This window comes from Macaca nemestrina, chromosome 6, assembly GCF_043159975.1.
Source record: "Macaca nemestrina isolate mMacNem1 chromosome 6, mMacNem.hap1, whole genome shotgun sequence".
Taxonomy (NCBI): Eukaryota; Metazoa; Chordata; class Mammalia; order Primates; family Cercopithecidae; genus Macaca; species Macaca nemestrina.
Window position 1 is genome coordinate 47,210,083 of NC_092130.1, and position 21,891 is coordinate 47,231,973.

General features: G+C 43.7%; 1 protein-coding gene and 1 long non-coding RNA gene across 7 annotated transcripts in view; one reads left to right on the top strand and one right to left on the bottom strand.

Annotated features, from left to right (window-relative positions):
• The window catches only part of LOC105467155 (follistatin like 4), a 555,957-nt gene that overhangs the window by 525,435 nt on the left and 8,631 nt on the right, over positions 1-21,891 (top strand). For 4 of the 6 annotated variants that reach the window (XM_071098467.1, XM_011716594.2, XM_071098468.1 and 1 more), the window contains 4 exons: positions 929-955; positions 4,270-4,388; positions 7,752-7,901; positions 15,445-15,552. In XM_071098467.1, coding sequence (XP_070954568.1) covers positions 929-955; positions 4,270-4,388; positions 7,752-7,901; positions 15,445-15,552 — 404 coding nt within the window. The remainder of the gene's footprint in view (positions 1-928; positions 956-4,269; positions 4,389-7,751; positions 7,902-15,444; positions 15,553-21,891) is intronic. The other 2 variants (XM_011716596.3, XM_011716595.3) reach the window with 2 other exon arrangements.
• Positions 13-21,536, bottom strand: LOC112424108 (uncharacterized). The gene is made up of 5 exons (XR_003014783.2): positions 21,116-21,536; positions 17,832-17,924; positions 17,418-17,495; positions 16,475-16,566; positions 13-1,063 (listed from the first exon to the last, which is right to left on the bottom strand). It is a non-coding gene; the product is annotated as an uncharacterized lncRNA (long non-coding RNA).

A 21,891-nucleotide genomic window follows, 5' to 3' on the forward strand; every position in this document is an offset into this window, starting at 1 on the left:
TCTGAGCTGGCTGAGGGGTGTTGGGTGGCAAAGGAGGGCACCAGTTGACCAGGGCCACAGCTGCCAACCATGAGTCCGTGAAGACAGGGACTTCATATCCCTCTGTGCATAAAGCTGGAATCAGAGGGCACCCAGAGGTGAGCAGGCCTTCCCTGGCAACCTAGACAGCTCTGAAAACAGACAGGGAGACTCCCTGGACAGCAGACAGAGCCCGGGAACACAAGGAAACCCAAATAGTGGAGTCCCAGCTCTGCTTTTTACTTGCTGTATGCCCTGAACCTCTGCCCTTCATCCACAAAATCAGTTACACTATCCGCCCACCAGGTACTGATGTCCCACAGTGGCTCAGAACCTGGCCTGTGCACACATGCACACCTTTGGGAGTGTGGTAGCCTTTACGCTAGGGATCCGGCCCATCGGTGTGCTAAGTGTGCTCTCCTCATAACCACTGCTCCCCAGGTAGGCCTGCAGGTGTGATTTCATAGACGTGGGTATTGATCATGGTCAAAGTCTCCAGGCTTAAGCCACTTTCATCAAAGTAGATAATCAGAAGTATTTCACATGGTCATCCTAGGAGAATCCTAGCTGAAAGTCACTTCTCCTGGTGGTAGTCCAGGAAATCTGGGAGAGATGTTGCTTACTCTTGATCATCCATAGAATGTGAGAAATTCCATTAGCTTCTGTGGTCCTGGGGCATGATTTCAAAGATTTACTTAGGAATCAAAAGTGTCTGGAGACCTGAAAGCATTTGTTCTTGTCCAGAGCTTCCCCCAAGATACTGTTCCTAGGGCAATGCAGATTCTGTAAGTGATGGACTAGGTACCAGGATCTTCATAAATGGAATCACTACAGTAAAAGTTTGATACTGCTTTATTCTTTTTCCTTTCCTCCCTCACATTCCTGCTTTCCTCATTCTCTGCTGCTCCAGTTGCAAACATCCTGTGGCGAGAGGAAGGTACCAAGCTTCATTGTTTTGCGTCCTGCTTGTGATCATGTGTGTGTGGTTCTGTGATGGGCCATCTTTCCGTGAACTGCCATCAGGTTTCCCACACGCAAAGCAGCCCTACAAGTATGGGAGCAGGAAGTCAGTGTCAAGTTCAAGTGGCATATGCATTGAATCAAATTTAAAATGTACTCATGTCTTTAATGAGAAATTTTTAAATGCAAAGCTTTCATTGAAAGTGGCTTGTAACCTCCGCTGAAGCAGAACAGTTGGCAGGGGTTCCTGGTCAGATGTGGGCCTTAAATTTTTTTCCAGTAGCTGACTGGTGTTGGATTTAGTGCTTTGCTTATCTTGTGTGGTTTAAAAATGACAAAAAAAGTTGTCGATCTCTACTAGATAGTCACTGTACCTTAAATATGCTTTGATTAAGGAAATGCGGAGGACAAAAGCTGCCATAATTTCTGCCAATGTATATTTTTAAATGTATAGATTTTCAGAAATATATTTATCAAGCAAATCTTTAGTAAGTTGAGCCATATGAAATTGCCATTTTTGTGCATCATAGTGGTCTAATATTGACAATTTCATATGACTCAAAATATAGTGGGCACGTGTGGGAGCTGGTGGCAGAGCCTGAGTCACTGTGTGGGGTACAGATACGTGCCCGGGTCCCTGTCCCCACAAACAGATAAGAGTCCAGATCCCCTTGTGGCAACTCATTCTCTAGCTCAGTGGGCAGCAGCAGGAGGTACCCTGTGATTGATGGGTTAAGCACAAAATCTCCCTGTTTGAAAACCAAGACATATCCCATCTCATTTTTTCCTCAAGAACTTCACACAGTGTTACCTGCAGTCTGGCATATGAATGCAGACACATACTCAGAACAATTCCCTGAACGTCAGGAACTAAAGCTGACATGATAAGTCTGGGAACAAAACAAAGGCAGAGCCCAGAAAATGAGGAACTGCTGTCAATAGCAACAGTCGCTGATCACGGCGGTCCCTTAGGCTCTCACGGCTGCTGAACGAGCAGCACCTAGGTTGAGATGCACAGTCACTCAAGTGTTTAAGAGGTGGTGTTTTGCTAAGGGGAGGTTACTACAAAGGGTCTCAAGTTTCAGAAGTAGAGACCTGCCAAGAATGCAAGAGGCCCTGTGGGATGTGAAATCAGCTGTAAAGACCCAAGTGCCCACTAAAGACCCACAGCCGCCTTGGGGCATAGGGTTGGTAGGTATATTGAACAATTGAGCAGTGAACAAATTCCATCCTGCCTGGGTAGCTAGATGCTTGTACCCTTCACTCCTGAAAGTCGAGGTCCGGAAATAGGGATAGGGAGCCAAAATGAAGAAGCCAGCAGGCCTCAGGGGACACTTAAGTCTCAATAGGAGAAATGAGATGAGAACAGACAAAAGCAAAAACAGCTCCTTCAGGCCCTGTTAGCAGAAGCTACACTCAGGCAGCTTCCAGGGAGCTGGATCAGGCAGCTGGGTATCCCGTGAAGTCAATTATTTGTTGAATGACTGTTTGTTGAGCCTCATATTCCAGGGCCGACTGTGAGCAAGGCCGAGGCACTGCACTCAGCCCGGCATGTAGCTATAGCCACAAACCCCATGTGGGCTCTATTATGCTTTCAGTCTTATGTTGGTTCTTCCAGCTACCAATTTTCCAAGCAGCTGTGGGTGGCTGTTCCTGGAATTTGTGGCTTAGCGGGGACTTTGGACCCCCTCTGGCCCCTAGGTTTGAGTGGAAGTAGTTTGCCAGATGAAAGAGGACAGAAGAGAAGTTCCTCTTGTGGGTGAGAGAGATGGGGTCAGAGCAGGTGTGTGCTGGAGTGCTGGCTCCAAACACCAAGATGCTGTGGAGCTAAGACCAGACTCTTGGCAGAAGGTGAGCTTCATCTGGCTTTCGAGAAATAGGCTGCCCAGTGCCCCAGATTCCCCAGGGATTGCTTATGGAGAGCTATGCTGGGTACTCCCTGGTGTTCGCAGCTTCTGAGAGGCTGGCTTCCAGCTGCTTCTGCTGGCAGGAGCCCTCCTGCCCAGAGCCTGACTCAGCACAGACGCTGGAGGCGGCTGCGGGTTATCATAGAGTCAGCCCCTTGTTCAACAGCAAGGACCACCCACATTAATGCCTCTGGGTTGCCAAGGACCTAAGGCCCAGAAAACTGCCTGCAGAGTTGTTGGAAAAAAGTAAAACAGTGATTCCTGTGTTATTGTTTTCTAACTCACTAAAAACTTGCCCAGATAGACCATTAAACCAGCATACCAGTTTTTTCAGCATGCTTAAAAAAAAAAAAAAAAAAAAACTAGAAAAGAGATTTTTCTACATGTTTACCCTAGAATTTATAGAGATCTTAATGTTCTAGATTTAAAAGAAATGAAGAAAGAAAGGGAAAGGGGAGAGAGAAATGAAGAGACAGAAAAACAGGGAGAACGAAAGAGGGAAGGAACACTCTAGAGCTTACATCTCTTTTTACCTTGTTTCCCCTTTATAGAGACAGAATGAGGGACAGAGGCCAGAAGGCAGGGCCCAGGATCTAGCCCCAGCTCTGGCACAGAGACGGGTGGCCTCAGACAAGCCCCTTTCCCTCCTTGGACCTCAGTTTGTCTTTAAAATAAGGAGGCTGAGCTAACTGGTCCCCAAGGCCCCTTCTCGGCCAGTTTGCTTAGACCCTCTCCGCAGACAGCCACAGCCCTGGGCCGGGGTCAGGGCTGGCAGGGGGGCATGACTGGAGTGTAGGCTCTGCTGCCTGGCACGGGCTGCCACAGAGAAACAAGGGTGGCGGGGACGGGGGCAGAAGTCAGAGTAAGCTGTCTGGAAAGAGGGGTTGGCCAGCACAGCCAGGACAAAGTTTGGGCAAAGGGCAGCATTCTTAGGACTCCACATTCCAGGAAGTGACACTGTACATACACGGGTTTAAAAAATCAAATGAAAGCCTTTGCTACTTTGGCATCCACTGAGCCATCCTGATGTGACTAGTATATAATGAACAATCAAGGGAGGCTTTCCCTTTCAGAACAGGAAATGTCAAATGCATGTGAAAGCCAAGGCTTTTATCTGAAAACCTGTGGCCAACCCTAGATGACTTAGGGCAGCTGTACGCAGCCTGTGACAAGCTTTACTGATTCATAGTCCTGGGGGCCCTCTCTGCACCCATCCAGCTACGAGCTGGCTGCTCATTCTACCCCACCCTGACCAGGAATTGCATCTCGTGCCTGCACCAGATGCATCCACGTGGCCGGTTTCTTGTGTGTTCAATGCTGCGTGTGACCCTGCCCAGGGGCCAACTGCTTGGAGGGGCATGCCCATTCCATTTGCTCCTCCCAGGCCTCAGCGTGGGAAACATGTTCTATGTCTTCTCCGACGACGGCATCATCGTCATCCATCCTGTGGACTGTGAGATCCAGAGGCACCTCAAACCCACGGAAAAGATTTTCATGAGCTATGTAAGTATCTGTGCCTGGGGCGGCTTCTACATCATACACAGGCAAAATCCTAAAAGTCCATCTTTAACCAGGCATGCCATTTGATTTCTAAAATTCCATTTGCTGTATGTGGTGTGGTTTCAAATTTTTTCCCAGGCTAAGAGAGCAATAGAGGAGGCCGAGAATTTACAACTCTCATTCCTTCATCCAGAAGCCACTTCTCTGCACTGAGCCTCAGGTGAGGCCCAGGCGGTACAAATGGGTTCCTGGCCTCCAGAAATTCATAGTCAAATGATGGAGACAGCAATGTGAACAGACAGCTGCCAAACAGGTGTTTTCTCAGTGGCCTTCAGGAAACTAAGGCCAGGTAGAAAATAACAATGGAACATTCAGTGGGCAGAGGCAGGAGAGATGATGCTGATAGCGGATCCAGGAAAGCCCTTCCGGGATAGCCTTAGGAGGCCTGCCCCAGGGCTATAGCCCCACACCAGGCCTCTGTTCCTCTGGCTTGTTTCCCACTTGGCCTTGTGGGATACTCTGAGCTCCTTGAGGATAGGACTATAGTGTTGAAGCCCAAAGGGTCATGTCAAGCCCCCATATGCCTTCCCCTTGAGGATACACACAGTGTGTCCTCAGTTGTACACAATAACTGTGCACAATCCACTCAGTGAATAGTTATGGACTTGGAGCCCATGGAGGAAGTGGGCTTGGCCCAGGCAAGTTCCTAAAGCATTGCTGTGCTGGCTATTGGTATATCTCAGGCTGTTCCATTTCTCACATTTGTGGCTTTGGGAAAAGCTGTTTTCCAGGCTGTTTAATTTGAGTTAATTATTTTTTAGAAGTGTTATTTCCCATCAATGTTCCTTCCATATATTAATAACAGCTATGAAACCAGTTAGAAAGAGTTCTAGCAATTAGGTTTAAATAATTGCACTCCATCACATTGGCACACATTTCTCATACATTTGTAATAACCTAACCTGTAACTTGGAGGGACTCTCTCAAATCCTAACCGGGATTCAGTTTTCCTGGATAAGAAGCTAGATACAAGACACAGAGGTCCTGAAGGTGTTTCAGGCAACATAAGAGTATGGTGAGCTGGGGAACAATCCCAAAGAACGATTTTTGCATCTAGAAACTGCTCAAACACCTAACGAGAGTTACAATGGGACAAGCCTCTTCCTGAAGGGCTGGTGAGTAGGAGACTGGTGCATCCCACGTCAGGCCTCTCTGCTGGCTTAGATGTCTACATTTTCCAGAAAGAAGCAGTGTGATGTCACAGATAAGAACATGGGCTTCAGAGTCAGGTAGACCTGGGTTCAAATCCAACCTCTGTAGACTAAGTAGCTTTAGAAAAGTTACCTAGCCTTTCTAAGCCGCAGGTGTCTCATAGGCAAATTGGGGTTATGTAAGGATTAAATATGAGAACAAGAGTAAAAGGAGAGAGACTGGCTTCAATGCTATTGCAGTCACCTAGGAGAGAAATGGGGGTGGCATGAGAGAACTAAGCAGGAGCTGGAGAAGAAGGTTCTGAGATAAAGACAGATCTGGGTGCCATTAGCATGTGAGTGTTGGCCAAATGGGACAGACAAGGGCGGGCACAAGTGATTTGAGATGGGCATTTAGAACAGAACCCTGGGGTCACCAACAGTTCAGGGACAGGCAGACTAACAAGAAACACAAAGAAGATTGAGACAGAGTTGGGCCACAGTCATGAGGAAAACCATGAGACTGTATATCATGTAAGACAAGTGAAAAGAAGGTCCCCTTTTTCACTCATTTATTCTGTCAACAAATACATTTTAAGCACTGACTCTGTGCCAGGCACTGTACTAGGTGCCAATTATACAGCAGTGAACCAAAGACCTGCCCTCAAGGAACTTACAATCTAGCGAAGGAGGAAAGGCTGTGCGCAGCTAGACAAATGAATGCAGAAACTCAAGTGGTAAATGAAAAATGCAGCCAGTAAGAGAGTAAGGGTGGAAGGAGAGCTGAGATAGATGAGGTCAGAGAAGACCTCCCAATAAGGTGACACTAAGCAGAGACCTGAAGGAAATGAGAGAATAAACCCTGTAGATATCTGGGGAAGAATATTCCAAGCAAAAGGAACAGCCAAGGCAAAAGCCCTGGTGCAGGAGAGCAGCATGACTGAGGAATGCTGAACATGCCCATGGCGTGGAGTGGGGCGGGAAAGAGAAAAGCAGGAGACCAAACGTAGAGGGCCTTGTAGGAAAGACTTGGGATTTTATTCTGAGCAAGAAAGAATGTTATTGGGAGAGAGGGGGAACTGAGAAAGACGAGTCACATGATCTGACTTTCATTTTATAACGATCCCTGTGGCTGCTGTGTCAAGAACAGGTTGGGAGGCTATGGTGGAACCCAGGAGCATATTCAGATGCTATAGCAGTCACCTGAGTGGCAGGTAGCGTGTCTTGAGCCAGAATGATGAAGCAGAAATGGTCAAAGCCTATTTCTGGATATATTGTGAAGGTAAAGCTGAAATGACTTGTGAGACATTGGATGGGGCCTGAGGTTAGAGGCATCAAGGATGGCCTTTCACTAGATTGTAAGGTTTTGGCCTATGGAAGTAAAATAGCACAATTGCCAGATTTTCAGTAGAATGAGCAAGATTAGGAAGTAAAATTAAGAGTTGATTTTGAACAACCAAGTGGAGCTAGGCAGTTGGTTATTCAAGTCTGGAGTCCGGGGAAGAGGCCTGAGCTAAAGGTATGAATTGGGTATGAATTGTGAGCACATAGACTGTGTTTAAAGCCATAGGTTTCAATGAGAGTAACAAGGGGGTGGATTTTAGAGAAGAAAGAAACAAGAAAGAACCCTGGACATGCTAGCATATAGAGATCAGCACACTGAGCAGAGTCCAGCAACAGAGGATCAGCCACCAAGGGAGGATGGAGGACAGGGAACAGAGGGCGAGTCAACATGGGTTTAACGTAATAAGTAAGGAGTCCATGTTGACCTCTGGGAGAAAATGTCAACTCTGAGGACTAGAGCCAGAGTGTTAAGGAGCATGCGAGAGGTGGGAAGTGGAGAAAGAGTATAGGCAACTCTTTCAGAAGTTTGGCCATGAACAGAAGTTTTTAAAATGAGGATGAGGAGAGGGAGAAGGTAGCATACAGAATAGAAGAACATGGACCTGGAAGCTGCTAACTGAGCATGTGCAAAGGGAGTTTTAGCCCCCAAAAATTAAAGGAATGTTAAGTGAGAAGTTGGTGATGTGGGAGGGCTTGGGTGCTCTGTTCTATGGATCCAAAGGATTCTGAGAGGGGAAAAAAGGCACAGAGGAGAATCAGGGGAGAGGGTACCTAGAGATGTTGGAGGGAAAGGGCAATTAAGAAGATATATGACAGCCTATCTCTTTTGCAGGAAGAAATCTGTCCTCAAAGAGAAAAAAATGCAACCCAGCCCTGCCAGTGGGCATCTGCAGTCAACGTCCGGAACCGGTACATCTATGTGGCCCAGCCAGCACTGAGCAGAGTCCTTGTGGTTGACATCCGAGCCCAGAAAGTCCTACAGGTACACCTCTTTAATGGAGTGAGGAAAACTTCAAATTCTGGGGCACAGCTTGCCACATTCTTCTTTGCTTTCTGCATACTCCCCAGCTCCTGTGCCAACCGGTCAGACTAAAGGGGGGAAAGATTCATGTGTAATTATTCAATAAGTATTGATTGTCTACTATGTAGGGAAACAGCCATGAATGAGCAATAATGTCCCTAGAATTCCTATTCTAGTTGGGGAACAGACCATAAATGAGAATTTTAGAGAACTGTAAGTAATAAGGACTATGAAAATCCAGGTTCAAAGCAAAAGAGGAACTGGAAGACTATTTTCAGTTGGCCTTCTCCCTCAAGGTGAATGAGATGCCAGGTAGAACTGAGACTCTGATAGCAGGCAGAGTGGTGAGGGGGTAGAGTGGGAGGATGAAGTCAGGCCATGCAAGGGCCCACTCACACAGGGCCTCAGAGGCCAGTCAGGAGCTAGAACAAAACCCAAAGTGAGGACATTTCAGTGAGAAAGTTGCAGAAGGGCTTTCATCAGGGGATTGATCCAATCTGACTTAGATCTTTAAAGAAACAACCTGGTGGATGTGTTAACAAACAGGGACCGGGTGTGGTGGCTCACACCTATAATCCCAGCACTTTGGGAGGCTGAGGTGGGCGGATCACCTAAGGTCAGGAGTTCGAGACCAGCCTGGCCAAGGTGGGGAAACCCCGTCTCTACTAAAACTACAAAAAAAAAAAATAGCCAGGTGTGGTTGTGGGTACCTGTAATCCCAGCAACTCGGGAGGCTGAGGCAGGAGAATCACTTGAACCCGGGAGGTGGAGGCTGCAGTGAGCCGAGATCACGCCACTGCACTCCAGCCTGGGCAACAGAGCGAGACTCTGTCTCAAAAGAACAGGAAGATGGAGCAGGGATCTGGTCTGATGTAATCCAGGCAAGAGATGACAACGGCAGTAGGGGTGGTGAGAAATGATTAGTTTCTTGACGTATTTTAACCATGAAGCCTGAAAGACTGATAGATTCTTTCTGACAGATAATATAAGTCTTGAGAGAAAAAGGATTTAAGTTGTCTTTTAACTTAAGCAACTGTAGAAGGGTGATGCCATTTACAATGTGTGGTAGGCTAAATAATAGCCCCCAAGATGTCCATATCCAAATCTGCAGAACCTATGGATGTCACCTTATATAGCAAAAGGGACTTTGCAGATGTGTTTAAGGATTTTTAAATGAGATTATCCTGGATTACCTGGATGGGCCCTAAATGCAATCACAAATGTCCTTATAAGAGGGAGGCAAAGAAAAATTTGACTGCATAGATGAAAAAGGTAATGTGAAAACTGAAACAAGATGCTGAATTGCTGGCTTTGAAGATGGGATGAAGGGGCCAGAAGCCAAGGGATACAAGAAATGCAGCTCTGGAGACTGGAAAAAGGCATGGAACCATAATCTCCCCTAGAGCCTCTAGAAGGAGCACTGGTTTCCATTGATTTTGGCTTTCTGGTCTCCAGAACTGTAAGAGATTTGTTTTGAGCCATCAAATCTCTAGTAATTGGTTACTACAGCAATATGAAACTAATACACTACAATAGAAGAGACTTCGGGCAAGGCAGGGAGCAGATTGGGGGGTGATTTAAGTTTAAAATACTGTTAGATGTGTAAGTAGAGAAGTCAAGTAGCAGTTAGATAAACAGGTCTGGAGTCAAAGGAGAGGCCTAAGCTAGAGATATCGATTTGGGTATCGTCACCATATGAACTGTATTAATCCAGAAAACTGGATGAAATCATCAAGAGGTGGTATAGACAGAGAAGAGGTCAAGGTTGGAGGCCTGAGGTACTCCAAGATTTAAAGATTAGTAAGGAGAGAAGAAACCAACAAAGGAGACCAAGGAGGAGTAATCTGAAAGATAGGAAGAAAATTAGGAGAAAGAGATATTCTTAAAGCTAAAAGAAGAGTGTGTTTCAAGGGAGAGTTATGCTGTGATGAGCATGTGCATGTTATAAAGACTGAGGACTGACCACTGGATATGGTACCATAGAGTTGTGGATCACCTTGGCAGGAACAGATCGAATGATGGTGGAATGCAAGCCTGCTGGTTAGAATTGTAGGTGAGGAAATGGAGATGGTGAATACAGGCAATCATATGGAAGGGTTTTGCTGTAAAGGTGAGTAAATGTAAGGAAATGAGGCAATGCCTGGAAGGGAATGCCAAAATAACTTTTTTAAAGTCGATGACATTACAACATTGTATGCTACTGACAATAACTATTCCCACAGTTCTTCTTTCTTGCATCCTCATCCTACATTGACTGTAGGCAGGAGTCAATGAAATCCAAAGCACACAAGTGGAGATCTAGCCCCAGATAAAATCACATTCTTTCATTATAACAGGAGGAAATGGAATATCTTACAAGTACAGGCACAAGTACAAATAGGTGATGCAATGGGTGGTAGTTAGATGAACTTTTTTTTGAGTTGCTTTTTCTCAGTCAAGCCTGGAGGTTTGAAGAGAGAGATAAAAGTTGAACATGAGACAGAATTGGCCAGGCAAATATGATAGGCCTGCTGGGCAACAATGAGGGCCCACTTAAGAATTGTGGGTATAAATTTAAAGTGAGACCAGTGCGCAGAGTTGTATATTTTCAACAATGCTCAGTTTCCCCAGTAAAGGCTTGTTATATGAAGAAAGTTGGAAGTAGCCAGGGTCGTGTTTCTCTTGGCAAATATAATGGGAGATGTTGCAGCTGTCTCTGTTATTGATTCCCCTGGCCAGAGAACATACTCTGAATAATTTCAATCCTTTGAGATTTATTGAAGCTTGTTTTATGACTGAGCTTATGATCAATTTTGGTAAATGTTCCATGTGCACTTTAAAAGAATGTGCATTTTGATGTTAGATATGGTATTCTATATATGTGTCAATTATATCTACTTGGTTCATTGTCTTGTTCAGATCTTCTATCCTTGGGGATTTTCTTGTCCGCTTAGTCCATCAGCTGCAGAGAGGTGTATTAACATCTTCCACTATGGTTGTACTTTATTTCTCAAAGTTCTATCCATTTTTGCTTTGAAATTATATCATTTTCCTTTTATTTTTATAAAATATCCCTCTTGGCCGGGCGCGGTGGCTCAAGCCTGTAATCCCAGCACTTTGGGAGGCCGAGGCAGGCGGATCACAAGGTCAGGAGATCGAGACCACAGTGAAACCCCGTCTTTACTAAAAATCCAAAAAAAATTAGCCGGGCGCGGTGGCGGGCGCCTGTAGTCCCAGCTACTCAGGAGGCTGAGGCAGGAGAATGGCGGGAACCCGGGAGGCGGAGCTTGCAGTGAGCCGAGATCGCGCCACTGCACTCCAGCCTGGGCAACAGCGTGAGACTCCGTCTCAAAAAAAAATAAATAAAATAAAATAAAATATCCCTCTTTATCTCTGGTAATGCTGCTTGCCTGAAAATCTATTGTCTAACACTAGTGTAGCTAAATCAGATTTATTTTAATTAGTGTTCTAATGGTATAATGTTTCCATCTTTTTAACTTTCAACCTTTCTGGGTCATTATACTTAAGGTCCTCTTCTATAAAGCCATGTGTAGTTGAGTTTTTATCTAATTTAATCATCTTAGTCTTTTACTTGGAGTATTTGATCCATTTATGTTTAATGTAATTAATTATATTATTGATTTTTATCTACTATGTTACTTTTGTTATTTGACCTACCTGTTTATGTTGCTTTTTTCTCCTTTTTGCTTTCTTGTGGATTTGTCAAACATTTTTATTATTCTGTTGTTGATGATGCACTCTTGTTAACATCGTTATGATTATAACATGCATCATTGCATCAATACAGTCTCATACAAATTGTCACTTAATATCTCCAATAATGCTAGAACCATGAAACACTTCAACTCCTTCCACCCTCCTGCCCCTTACTTTTGCACTGTAGTGGTAATGAATTTTAACTGTATATGTAATTTAACCCCACAGGATATTAATTTATATTCACCCACACATTTGCCATTAGTTCCTGAATAGGTCTAACACCAACTTTGCTTGAAGATCTGTTGGAAACAGATTCTCACAGTTTTTCTTTTCAAATATCTTTACTTTCTATTTCTCAGGCCAGGTGCGGTGGCTCATTCCTGTAATCCCAGCACTTTGGGAGGCCGGGGCAGGTGGATCACCTGAGGTCAGGAGTTTGAGAGCAGCCTCGCCAACATGGTGAAGCCCATCTCTGCTAAAAATACAAAAATTAGCCGGGCATGGTGGTGCAGGCCTGTAATCCCAGCTACTAGGGAGGGTGAGGCAGGAGAATCGCTTGAACCTGGGAGGCAGAGATTGCAGTGGCAGGAGAATCGCTTGAACCTGGGAGGCAGAGATTGCAGTGAGCCGATATTGCACCAGCCTGGGTGACACAGGGAGGCTCCGTCTCAAAAAAAGAAAAAAAAAAACAAATATCTTTACTTTCTATTCTTCACTGAGTATAGAATTTTCACTGAGTACAGAATTCTATGTTGGCAATTCTTTTCTTTCAGCATTTCAAGCTATCGTTTCATTATCTTCAGTTATTTTTGTTGATAGGTCAACTGTCAGTCTTATTTTTGCTATTTTAAAGGTGCTGTATCATTTTTCTCTACTTTCCAGATTTTTCTATGTGGTCTTTAGCAGTTTATCATGTGTGTACATATGGTATTCTTTGTGTTTATTATGATTTGGGATTTACAAAGAATATGTATATTTCTTGAATATGTATATTGATATCTTTCAAAAGATTGAAATAAGATCAGCCATTATTTTTTCAAATATTCTGCTGCCTCATTCTCTCTCATTTCTTTAGGAACTCTGTTTAAAAGAAAAGTTAGGCAGGGCGCGGTGGCTCACGCCTGTAATCCCAACACTTTGGGAGGCTGAGGCAGGCGGATCATGAGGTCAGGAAATTGAGACCATCCTGGCTACACGGTGAAACCCCATCTCTACTAAAAATACAAAAAAAAAATTAGCCAGGCGTGGTGGCAGGCGCCTGTAGTCTCAGCTACTCGGGAGGCTGAGGCAGGAGAATGGCGTGAACCCGGGAGGCAGAGCTTGCAATGAGCCAAGATTGTGCCACTGCACTCCAGCCTGGGAAACAGAGTGAGACTCCGTCTCAGAAAAAAAAAAAAAAAGAAAAGTTAGGACTTTCCATTGAGTCCCACATGTCTCTTTCTGCTTCAATTTGGGTATGTTCTATCAATCTGTCTTCTGTTTCTAATAAAGCTTTTAATGGCAAACACTCTATATAGAAAATTACACTTTCCTCTGCTAGGCAGAGAGAATACAGACTGAGTTGCAGCTTCTGTAGGGCTAGGGCTCAGCCTGCCTCTGATTTGCCCCTAATCCTAGGGATTGTTCGCCAGGATCAGATCTCTTGCCTGCCATAGCCTTGCTGCTCAGTGCATTGAGACTGTAAAAAATTCTGTCCTGAATTTAAATGATTTTTGGTTTAAGTTCTCCAGACTCCTGCTCCATACCACCTCAGAATGAGAGAATGAAATCCAATGGGAGAAGGTTAAGCAGAAAGGAGAGAGAATAGCTAAAGTCCAAACTTGAGGGAAGTTTTCCTATAAAGAGGGAAAACTAACAGGATAGCTGGAAGAGAATGTGTTGTCAAGATGGTATTGTTACTGATGGATTAGGAAGCTTTGGGTAGAGGAAGACAGTGTCAGGTGCCAAAGCCTTTGGTGAATAAAGAGAAGCTGACAGGAACAAATATAGGTAGCTGGAGGCTACAAAGGACTTGGGGTATGTAAAGTCTAGAAAATAAAAACAGCTTCTACTTAAGGCTCAGGAGACAAGGGTTTTTAATTAAAGCAAGATAGTAAAGGGAGACTTCAAAGATGGTGATGAGTGGAGAAGAGATATATTTCAGCAGGGTGGGAAAAATCAGGAGTTCAATTCTGTATACATTAGGTTGAGATCATCAACAGACGAATGAATTCTAGAGTCATCAGAGTATAGGGAGTTATTAGAAGCCATGGCATTCCAGTAAAAGGAGGTAGAGAGAAGACAGTCAAAGATGAAGTCAGAATGAAGAGGAGAAGCCAGGAAGTTGGGAGGCCACCTGATGTAAGGAAGGGTATGTAAGGGTTTAATCATATGGAATCTTACTGAAATGTCAAATAGGATTACAAAATGATCTCTGAATTTGGCATGAATTCAGAAACTTGGTGAAAGTGAGTTAAGGAGAAATGCTTACTTCTTTACAAAAGTTTTGGCCAATGGAGGCAGAGATGATGCGGTTTTTCTCCCCCACATTGGAAAGACTAGAATACTAGAATATGGGTGGGTGAAATAAAACAAAGTATAAGTTATGGTGGCTGAGGTGGGGAGGAGGAAAAGATCATTGAAACCAAGAAGGAACTAAGAAAGGAGGGCTTTGGATGCATCTTCCACATGGATTGAAGGCACCAAAGTTAGTGACCAAGTAAATGGTAGAGAGGAAGACAGTGAGCAAAGGGAGTGACTAGAATGTTGACCAGTGACAAGAATAAGAGCGGGGGGCCATAGTCTGGTGACATGAGCATTATAGAACAGAGTTTTTGAGCTTATAATCTATATTATAAGAAGTAGAAAACAGCTTTCATTTGACGGAGCCACAGGAGAAACTATATCATCGGGGATAGCAGTACTGCAGTTAAAAAAGAGCACATCTGCTGATGCTATAGTCTGAGTCCCAGAGGCACCAGTCAAAGGCTGTGCAAGATAGAAACTGCCCAGAATAGAACAAAGATAGAGAGGGGTGATAATGGATGATCCCAAAGTCCACCTCAGATGACCTAGGAGGAAGGGCCAACTCACCAGAATCTAGGCCACACAGTAGTCTAGGGAAGGATGCTGAGGGTCCAAGACTTTCAGGAAGAGTGAAGGAACCCTGGAGCTGGTTCGTGAGTGAAAAACTTAGCCTCTGTGTTCAGACTTTTGCCATGTTGGTCTAGGTCCCTTTCAGTAAAACATGCAGGAAAATAAGGAACATTATTGACAACTAATTTTATGCTTCTGGGCTGGGTGCAGTGGCTCACACCTGTAATCCGAGCACTTTGGGAGGCCAAGGGGGTTGGGTCACCTGAGATCGGGAGTTCAAGACCAGCCTGACCAACATGGAGAAATCCTGTCTCTACTAAGAATACAAAATTAGCAGGGTATGGTGGTGCATGCCTATAATCCCAGCTACTTGGGAGGCTGAGGCAGGAGAATCATTTGAGCCTGGGAGGCGGAGGTTGCAGTGAGCCAAGATTGCACCATTGCACCCCAGCCTGGGCAACAAGAACAAAACTCCATCTTAAAAAAAAGGAAAAAGAAGTGTGTGTGTGTGTGTGTGTGTGTGTGTGTGTGTGTGTGTGTGTGTGTATCTCCAAGAGAAAAGCCAGAGGGGAAGCTTCTGCCCTGTGTTCCCAAATGGCACCATTGGCAAGGCTCCTAGACTGGCTTTCCCCTCACCCAGGAGTGATGCCCATGCATACAATGCCCAGAAATGACCATCATGTCAGCTTTCACAACAATGATGACCAACTTGTCACTATTTTTTTTCAAGTCCATAGGTGTGGACCCTCTGCCAGCTAAGCTGGCCTATGACAAGTCACATGACCAAGTGTGGGTCCTGAGCTGGGGGGACGTGCACAAGTCTCAGCCAAGTCTCCAGGTATGTTGAGCACATGGAGGCTGATACCCACACTCCAGAGAGAAGAACTCTCTCCCTATAAAATAAGTATCTCCTGCTTCCCCAGGTGGCTAATTACATTTGTCCAAAATATATCCATAAAGGCTCAAGGAGAGAGTAGGAAACAGCCTCAGGCCAATGCCCCTCACAGGCAATTGAAGACAGCAATAATGATAATGAATAGGCTTCTGACATCACAACAATCAGAACATGGCACCCAATCCCCATCCAGCCCCACAATCCTGCCTCTCTTGAGCCAATAGTTCCTGGGTCCCAACAGAATGGGGCTCTGTGGTCTAGAAGGGAGGCTGGACAATAGTGTCAAAGCAAGCAGCACATGTTGGCCAGTGAAGAAGGAGAAGCACCAGCAATTATATCCATAAACAAAAGCCCACTTACCAAGTGCTTACAGTGTGCTAGAGTACAGAAAAGTTCTATAATTTGCCTATGGTCCACCCTGGACAGTGTGGCTCTGGAGCCCAAACATCTATTACTCCCTTGGGTAGAGCTTGGGCTCCAGAGATCCATGGGATCCCTTCCCCCATCAGCCAAGAAAGGTCAATAGCAACCCTGACTTGAGTAATTTGAGTATGCCCTGCACAGCCTTGCCCATCAGGGATCCATAAGAGGACTGCGCCCTATAAAAAGTGATTTGAATGCCTATTTTCTCAATTCTCCCAAAGATGGTGCATAGAACCATTCTAGGTGCACAGGAGAAAAGTTAATTCATTAAAAATAATGGATGCTTCTGGAGATTAGGGTCTCTCGCTCTCTCTCAGAACCCTAGGTGAGAAGGGCTGCAAATGGAGCTAACTCCCCTGTAGAACCCTCTGGAACCAAGACTGGCAAGAGGGCAGAAAGACCAGGGTCTGGAGATGCTTTCTCCTAGGGACTGACCACCTACCTGCACCTCTGCACCACTCACAACTTCAGTTTCTACACGCTGAGGCCACTGTCACACAGGTGAAGCCACCAACCATTCTTGGGCCCAGTGAGCTGACAAAAAGTAGTAATAACCTATCAGAGAGCCTGGACACCAGAATAAAGGTCACTCAGAACAGAGTACCAGCCCAAAGAGATACAGCTGCCAGAAATACCAACAAAAAAAAAATAGGAAAGCACTTCAGAAAATTCAAGGGGAGGGGCCACCAGAAAAAGAACAAAACAGATTTCGCAGTTTAAAACTGCAATAGATGAGTTGGAAAATGTGAACAGGCAAGATGACTCACACCTGTAATCCCAGCACTTTGAAGGCCAAGGCGGGCAGATCACCTGAGGTCAGGAGTTTGAGACCAGCCTCGCCAACATAGTGAAACCCCGTCTCTACTAAAAATACAGCAACTAGCTGGGCGCGATGGTGCGTACCTGTAGTCCCAGCTACTTGGGAGGCTGAGACAAGAGAATCGCATGAACCCAGTAGGCAGAGGTTGCAGTGAGCCAAGACAGCACTACTGCACTCCAGCCTGGGCAGCAGAGCAAGACTCTGTCTCAAAACAAACAAACAAACAAAAAAATGCATGGTTTCTACTGAGACCCAAAATAGTAGCCTGAAAGATAAAGAACAAAAAAAGCTCTCTCAACTCACAGAGCAAACCCATAAAGAGGTTGAGCCGTGAAGTGGGAAGAACAGAAGTTTAGAAAGAAAAGATAACTATTAGAATGGAGTCAAACATTAAATAAGTTTCCAATAAAATATTCAAGTTGAAGAAACTTAATCCTGTAGATTAAAAGGGATCTACAAGTCCCAGGCTAAACTGATGAGAAATGACACATCCCTTCACTAGTGATAAAGTTCCAGAACTCCAAGTTTTAAGGAAAACTAATCAAATTGACAGTGGACTTCTCACCTGCAACAGGAGCTGGAAGACCATGGAATCCCATCTACATGCTCCAAGGGTTCTATTCCCAAGCAAGGCATCATTTACCTGTCAGGACAAAAGAAAGATATACGGGTATGCAGGAACTCAGGGAGCCCATCACTCATGGGCCACACCTAAGGAAAGATACTAGACAAACATCAGATGAGCCAGATTAGAGACATCAAGGTGGACAGAGATAGTGGCAAGTAATGAACCAGGAGAGGAAGATCTAAAATTAAAAGTAAAATGGATGAGGAGAGGCTATCTGGAACTGTGCAATAAGTGCTAGGTGAGGATATTTGCATTAAGAGAGAGACAATGAAAGAAATTCTGATACCAAGCTGTAACTAAAGATAAATTATTTCAGTAAAAAGAGTAGGAGCCAGTTACAGTGGCTCATACCTGTAATCCTAGCACTTTGGGAGGCTGAGGCAGGAGGATTACTTGAGCTCAGGAGTTGGAGACCAGCAGGAGCAACCTAGCAAAACCACGTATCTACAAAAAAAAAATACAAAAATTAGCCAGGCATGACGACGCACCTGTAGTCCTAGCTACTTGATAGGCTGAGGCAGGAGAATCGCCCAGAAGATGGAGGCTGCAGTAAGCCAAGATCATGCCACTGCACTCCAGCCTGGGTGACAGAGTGAGACCCTGTTTCAAAAAATAAACAAAAGTAGGGAGTATGCAGAAAGGGGGAGTAAAAATACTCAAAACCTTACTTTAAACCTCACTTTCTTGGGATAAGAGAGGATACAGAGAATGTTGTTTGAAATTGATAGTTGAGAAATATCTCATTATACCAAATATGACTAAATTCTCCAATTAAAAGCAGAGATGAGCTGATTGGTTTTAAAAACTAGCAATAAATTTTTTCCAAGAAACACACATAAAGTGATAATAAAAGGTTGCCCTTAAAGGGGTGAGAATAGTGATGACAGGTGAACAAAAAAGCATGCACGCATGGTAGCATCAGGCAATGTGGAATTTAGGGTTAAGAGCACTAAGCATGTTGAGAGACAGTAGGTGCTGAACAGCTGATCTATATCAAACAACATAACAAATACATAAAACAAGAGTGATTGACACAGAAGAGCTTGATTTAAAATATACTTAAATAGTACATACAAAGGAGACAAGATGAGAGGAAAATTGAATATAAACAAGAAGTTTGCTTTAATAAAAATATAGAAAGCCTTTCATCAGTCAAATAGAATTTTTTAATGTCTACAATATCACTAAAGAAACTTTAAATTTTTGTAAAAGTAGGTGTTGTAAACTATATTTTCTGAGAATTAAGAAAACATTCCTGGATATATCTATTGGATCAAAGAGGAAATTAAAAGGAAAACTACCAATGGTCTCAAAAGCAATGAAAAAGAGACTATTTTGTAGCAAAATTTACAGGATATAGAGAAGGCTGTACCAACTAATTACTGGGGCTTAAAAGCCTGAAAAGGAGGTATTTAAGAAATTGAAAGAGAACAAAAGTGGCAAGAAAGAATAGAGACTAAAATTAATAGAAAGCAAAACAAAAAAGATGAATCCTTCACAACTCCAATAAAGAAAAAGGCAAACAAAAATAGACAAAATGAGGAATGAGAAAGGGAATTTTATTGCAGATACAGGAGGATGAAAAGACTTGAAAAATAGGCCAGGTGCAGTGGTTCACACCTATAATCCCAGCACTTTGGGAGGCCGAAGTGGGTGAATCACCTGAGGTCAGGAGTTCCAGACCACCCTGGCCAACATGGTGAAACCCTGTCTCTACTAAAAATACAAAAATTAGCTGGGTGTGGTGATGCGTGCCTATAATCCCAGCTACTCAGGGGACTGAGGCAGGAGAATCGCCTGAACCCAGGAGGCGGAGGTTGCAGTGAGCCGAGATCGCGTCACTGCACTCCAACCTGGGTGACAGAGTGAGATTTTATCTCAAAAAATAACACTACATTGCAACTCTGAGGCAACAAATTTTAGAACCTAGAGGAAATGAGTGAATGCTTGCAAAATGTTAATAAATAAATGACTTATAAAAAGAGAAACTTGAACTAGAGCAATTACCATGGATTTTTTAAAGAAAAATCTACCATAGAAAAATGTACAGCTGAGTTTTGTCAAGTCCTCAAAGTATAGATAATTTTACTTAAACTATCCCAAGACCATAGGGTGAAATAGTACAGTTCCTTAGTTTGTTTTAAATAGCCAGTGTAATTGTGATTATAAAACCTGATTTAAAATAGTATAAAAAATAAAACTGTAGACTAATCTCACTTATAAATACAGAGGCAGAATTCTGTTTTTAATTCTAACATCCCATTAGAAATAGAGTCCAGGATGAAAACTCAAATTGAACACGTTTTGTGGGGTTGCGCTAGTTTTGCTCGGGTTGTTCTGAATCCCACTCATTTCCTAATTCTTACTGGATTCCAAAGCTTTGAGGATATTTTTTAAGAAGTTCAGGCTTATGATCCTTAGTAGTACAAGGATTTGTCTGGTTTTGAATTTCATGGGCTCAGTGATTACAAACAAAGAGATGCAAACTACCACTGTTTAAATAGTTTTACAGTATTTCTAAAGATTTGATATTGAAACTTAATGTTTATATTCACTGAGCTCCTAAAGAAAATAGAATATAAAGTTTTCTTTGGGAAAAGTTGACTCGTTAAATTCTTTTTAATTGAATTCAAAATAAAGCGCATTGAAGCCCCATGGCTTGTGATTTTTTTTAAATGAATAAATTGTGAAGAATTGGTTTTGGTTATAGGAATGACTGGGATCCAAGAGATGACTTGGACCCATGTCCTTGTCTAACATACAAATCCAGGAATATTATGCAAGGATAACTTATTTTAAAAAGGGAGTTTCACAGGAGAGATGCATACAAATCCAGGAATATTATGCAAGGATAATTTATTCTTTTATTTTTATTTATTTTTTTCTTTTTTGAGACGGAGTCTCGCTGTGTTACCCAGGCTGGAGTGCAGTGACCGGATCTCAGCTCACTGCAAGCTCCGCCTCCCGGGTTTACGCCATTCTCCTGCCTCAGCCTCCCGAGTAGCTGGGACTACAGGCGCCCGCCATCTCGCCCGGCTAGTTTTTTGTATTTTTTAGTAGAGACGGGGTTTCACCGTGTTAGCCAGGATGGTCTCGATCTCCTGACCTCGTGATCCGCCCACCTTGGCCTCCCAAAGTACTGGGATTACAGGCTTGAGCCACCGCGCCCGGCCGATAATTTATTTTAAAAAGGGAGTTTCACAGGAGAGATGCAGGTGTATAACCACTACACACACACACACACACACACACACACACACACACACACACACACACACACACACACACACACAGAAAAAGACATAGAACCCAGGAATGTGTGCAAATGCTCAAGCAGGGAACACATTCCCAGGATGCAATGATGGTTCACTGTCAGGAAATCAGTCAATATTATTCATAACACCAACAAATTGAAAGAGAAAAATGTAGGATGTTTTCAATAATACTGAAAAGACATTTAATTAAATACAGCAGGCATTCTTAATAAAAAGCCTAAAAATAGGAATAGAAGGAAATTCTTTAAATATAATAAAGACTACTTCTCCAAAACCAATAACCAATAGTTTACCTTTGCCTAAATGACTAGGATATGTATTATCATTTAAAAAAGTATGAAATCATTTGAATAAACCTACCTTCACCACTATGGTCTAGGGTTAAAGAAACCAGTGCTTACAAAAACTGCTCCTGGAAATTCAACTGGCGTAGTCTTTGTGGTGAGCAATTGGGAAGTGTGAACCAAAAGCCTGAAAGAGTAATTTTTTTATTTTTATTTATTTATTTATTCACTTGAGACAGAATCTCACTCTGCACCCAGGCTGGAGTGCAGTGGCACAATCTCAGCTCACTGCAACCTCCTCTTCCCGTGTTCAAACGATTCTTGTGCCTCAGCCTCCGCAGTAGCTAGGATTACAGGTACACGCCACCACACCCAGCTAATTTTTATATTTTCTGTAGAGATGGGGTTTCACCATGTTGGCCAGGCTGGTCTCAAACTCCTGACGTCAAGTGATCTGCCCACCTCAGCCTCCCAAAGTGCTGGGATTACAGGTGTGAGCTACCATGGCTGGCCAGTGAAAGAGTAATTTTTGATCCAGCAACTTCTCAGAATTTTTCCAAAGGCCATAACCACGGAAGTGGACAAAAACTGAGCTATGACATTTTTAGTCTCCCACAAATACAATGTTTGTTACTGCATTGTTTGTATTTGCAAGAGATTAAAAATAATATCCTAATATTGTTTCTAAATATCCAACACTGAAGGAATTGTTGAACACACTTTGGGAAGACTACATGAACATGTTTGTACAAATGAGGCTCCCTCCACCAAAGCCCTCCTCAGCACCCAGGTTTGGAACATTTGGCATCTTTTCTGATGCTGCCCAGCACTCTCTGGCCCACCCGCTTTCTA